Consider the following 4,051-nt stretch of genomic DNA (forward strand, 5'->3'; position numbering starts at 1 on the left):
GTTATGTTTCAAAACGAAATAAAGTGTATTGAAAAAAAAAATAAAAAATGAGATCTACCAACGAAAAAACACCTGCATTCAGGGGCGTGGCGGTGCATTTAAGTCAATGGCACCGCAGCCAGGCCCCTCGCCCACAGTGCGATCGCCTGCACCTGGAACCCATGCACATTAGTGTATGCGTTCCAGTCCAGTGGGATCCGCAAAAATGCATTTTTGCAGATCACACTGGACCGGAATGCAGGCACTAATCTGCCTGAGTTCCGGTTGCAGGCGATCGCACTGTGGGCAGGGGACATGGCTCCGGTGCCATTGACTTCAATACAACCTCACGCCCCCTCCCTCCCCTGAACACAGTGAGTCGGGCGCCTTGCATTACAGTGCGTTCTAGAGGCCTCGGCGTCCTGTCCTCTCGTGGTGCTCGTGTGGCCGACGTTGCACATATGGAGGTGTCCTGCCCCTTTTCATCTGCAGCGTCTGACACATTCAGCCGAGAGCCGCACGAACACCGCGGGAGGATAGCCAGCTCCTTTTTGCGCCCGTGACAAGAAAAAAAAGTGGCCCCCAACAGGCGTGTGACGTCACCCAGCGCCCTGCCTCCAGGATTTTTTATTTTTATTATTTCCTATTTAAATTTGTATTTTTTATATTTTAATATTTTTTTACTGTTGTTTTGGGGGGGCTTTGGGGAATTATTAGGGATCTAAACAGCCCCCTGATATTTTTCTTTTAACCCCTTCATGACTGAGGCCCTTTTTTCAATTTTTGCACCCATGTTATATTCCACATTTTAGGCCTGAAAATGACGTAAAACCCCCCAACATTAAAATTCTCTTTTTCTGCAGCCTCTGGTCTAAATGAATGAAAAGCACAGAGGCTTCCCATTCATTCAGAAACTATTCACTATCATCCAGTTACTGAATGGGGAGGAGCCTCTGTACAGAGTGCTACTCCCCATTGCGAAACACATGAATGAACAGGAAGTGATGTAAATCGCATCCTGTTCATTCATAACTGGGGACACATAGTACTATGTGTCCCCAGTCATTTACAAACACTGGAGTGATCAGTTTGTCCTGCACAGAGGATTGGTACATATCACTGATATGTACCGATCCTCTGCTGCTCGGCCACGCACACAAGGGAGCGGCAACTTCTCCTCTGGATCCCCCCTGCTCTCCCGGGCAGAAGCAGTGGGGGATCCGAGGAGAAGTGAAGCCGCCGGCTGACAGATCCAGGCTGAGCGGCTCTCTCTCTCCCTCCTCACCGCTCGGCCTAGAGAGACACAGGGCAAGTCAATGCACGCAGCCAGGAGCATGCACGTTGGACAAACACCATGGGAAACAGAAGAGAGGAGTCAGCGCTGGATCAGAAACCGGCACCAGCACTGGAGGGACAGCGGAAAACTACAGGAAAGAAGATGATAGAAGCAAGAGGCATCATTTAAGGTAAGTCCCTAAAGAAGCATGAGGGGGGATTGTCACTTTAAACTTGGGCTGCACCGATACCGGAATATCGGTATCGAGTACAAGTACCAATATTTTGTTGTTGGTACTCGCCAATACAGGTGCTTCGCCTGGCATGGAGCCGGCTTCCAGGGCAACCAGGAAACCAGGCAGCGGGTAATGACTCTGCTTCCCAGGAAGTCTGCTCCATGTTTGGCCAGCTCGATGCTGATTGGCAGGGAAGCCGGTTTCCTAGCCAAACAGCATAGAGCTGGCCGAACAGCCAATGAGGAAGCCGGGTCATTACTTGCTGCCCGGCTTCCATGTTCCCCTACAGCACTCTGAAGCTCCGGTAGCGGGGAAGGTATCGGAACATTTGGGAGTACTTGAATGAACGCACCCCCCTCCCTTCTTCAGCTCCCCCACTCTCAATGGAGCACTGCACACAGTTTACCCGCCAAAAATAAATATTAATATTTTTTTATTTAAAGGTTCCCCAACACCAGACCTGACCGCCTCTACCCACCCATCCCGGGCCTGACCACCTGCACTCGCCCATACTAGGATGGACCTGTACCCACCCCCAACACCAGACCAACTGCACTCACCCATACTAGGCCTGACTTCCTGTACCCACTCACCCATACAAGGACAGACCTGTACCGATCCCTTCATACCAGGCCTGACCACCTGTACCCACCCCCAACACCAGACCTGACCATCTGTACCCACCCATACCAGGCCTGACTTCCCGTACCCACTCACCCATACAAGGACGGACCTATACCCACCCCCTCATACCAGGCCTGACCTGTACCCAATATCAGGCCTAACCACCTGGACCCAGCCCCTCATACCAGGCCTGACCTCTTGGACCCAGCACCATCCACCAGGCCTGACCGCTTGGACCCAGCACCATCTACCAGGCCTGACCTCGTGGACCCTCCATCATCTGCCAGACCTTCCCAACCCTCCATACCAGGCTTGCCCAACCTTTCCACCCTACTGCCCAATACCTGCCCTGACGTCATGCACAAAACACTAGTGCTATACCATACAAGAACTCTTATCCTCCGCCCCCCCAGTCATAACAGGGCTGATCTGTCATCTCTCTGCCCGCCCTTCCCTCACCTTCCTTGCGCAGGGCTCCGATCTGTGAGCCGGGGGCCGCTATGTAGTCTCTGTCGGTGATGACTCTGACGCGGACTCCTCGGTTGTGGAGCATTAGGACGGCCCGGGCCAGCGGCGGGCAGGAGAAGGTGAAGACACAGAGGGCCACGCTGCTCCGGGCCTCCAGCAGGCGCCTCATGAGCCTTTGCAGGGCGCTGTTCTTGTGAGGTAGGGGGCACATGCACCGCAGTCCGGGGCTCAAAACCTCCTCGGTGCACGTCAATGGCTCCGGGAAGAACAGAACCTCCCTCACAATCCCCCGCCGCCTACACTCTCAATGGAGCACTGCACACAGTTTACCCCCCAAAAATAAATATTAATATTTTTTTATTTAAAGGTTCCCCAACACCAGACCTGACCGCCTCTACCCACCCATCCCGGGCCTGACCACCTGCACTCGCCCATACTAGGATGGACCTGTACCCACCCCCAACACCAGACCAACTGCACTCACCCATACTAGGCCTGACTTCCTGTACCCACTCACCCATACAAGGACAGACCTGTACCGATCCCTTCATACCAGGCCTGACCACCTGTACCCACCCCCAACACCAGACCTGACCATCTGTACCCACCCATACCAGGCCTGACTTCCCGTACCCACTCACCCATACAAGGACGGACCTATACCCACCCCCTCATACCAGGCCTGACCTGTACCCAATATCAGGCCTAACCACCTGGACCCAGCCCCTCATACCAGGCCTGACCTCTTGGACCCAGCACCATCCACCAGGCCTGACCGCTTGGACCCAGCACCATCTACCAGGCCTGACCTCGTGGACCCTCCATCATCTGCCAGACCTTCCCAACCCTCCATACCAGGCTTGCCCAACCTTTCCACCCTACTGCCCAATACCTGCCCTGACGTCATGCACAAAACACTAGTGCTATACCATACAAGAACTCTTATCCTCCGCCCCCCCAGTCATAACAGGGCTGATCTGTCATCTCTCTGCCCGCCCTTCCCTCACCTTCCTTGCGCAGGGCTCCGATCTGTGAGCCGGGGGCCGCTATGTAGTCTCTGTCGGTGATGACTCTGACGCGGACTCCTCGGTTGTGGAGCATTAGGACGGCCCGGGCCAGCGGCGGGCAGGAGAAGGTGAAGACACAGAGGGCCACGCTGCTCCGGGCCTCCAGCAGGCGCCTCATGAGCCTTTGCAGGGCGCTGTTCTTGTGAGGTAGGGGGCACATGCACCGCAGTCCGGGGCTCAAAACCTCCTCGGTGCACGTCAATGGCTCCGGGAAGAACAGAACCTCCCTCACAATCCCCCGCCGCCTCCTCCTCCAGTAGCGGTACAGACCCTCCAGACCCACCGACACGGCCGCCATGCACAGCAACTTCCACCACACCGCGGACACCATAATGACGAGGGGGCGTGGCCGCAGGAAGGCGGGAAGAGCGAGAGCCGTAGAGGCGGGAAAACCTGTGCCAG

At 55.2% G+C, this 4,051-nt stretch overlaps 1 protein-coding gene and 1 pseudogene across 1 annotated transcript; both read right to left on the reverse strand.

Annotated features, from left to right (window-relative positions):
• Positions 1 to 2,573: 2,573 nt before the first annotated feature.
• Positions 2,574 to 3,435, reverse strand: LOC108796257 (mitochondrial cardiolipin hydrolase-like; the record flags this gene model as incomplete). The annotated part of the gene is made up of 2 exons (XM_018567718.1): positions 3,326 to 3,435; positions 2,574 to 2,878 (listed from the first exon to the last, which is right to left on the reverse strand). Coding segments are annotated over exons 1-2 (415 nt in total), but the record flags the coding sequence as incomplete, so codon positions are not given.
• An 89-nt stretch (positions 3,436 to 3,524) lies between these two features.
• Positions 3,525 to 3,980, reverse strand: LOC108796258 (annotated as a pseudogene).
• Positions 3,981 to 4,051: the final 71 nt, after the last annotated feature.

This window comes from Nanorana parkeri, unplaced genomic scaffold (assembly GCF_000935625.1).
Source record: "Nanorana parkeri isolate BGI_ZX_2015 unplaced genomic scaffold, ASM93562v1 scaffold1087, whole genome shotgun sequence".
NCBI lineage: Eukaryota > Metazoa > Chordata > Amphibia > Anura > Dicroglossidae > Nanorana > Nanorana parkeri.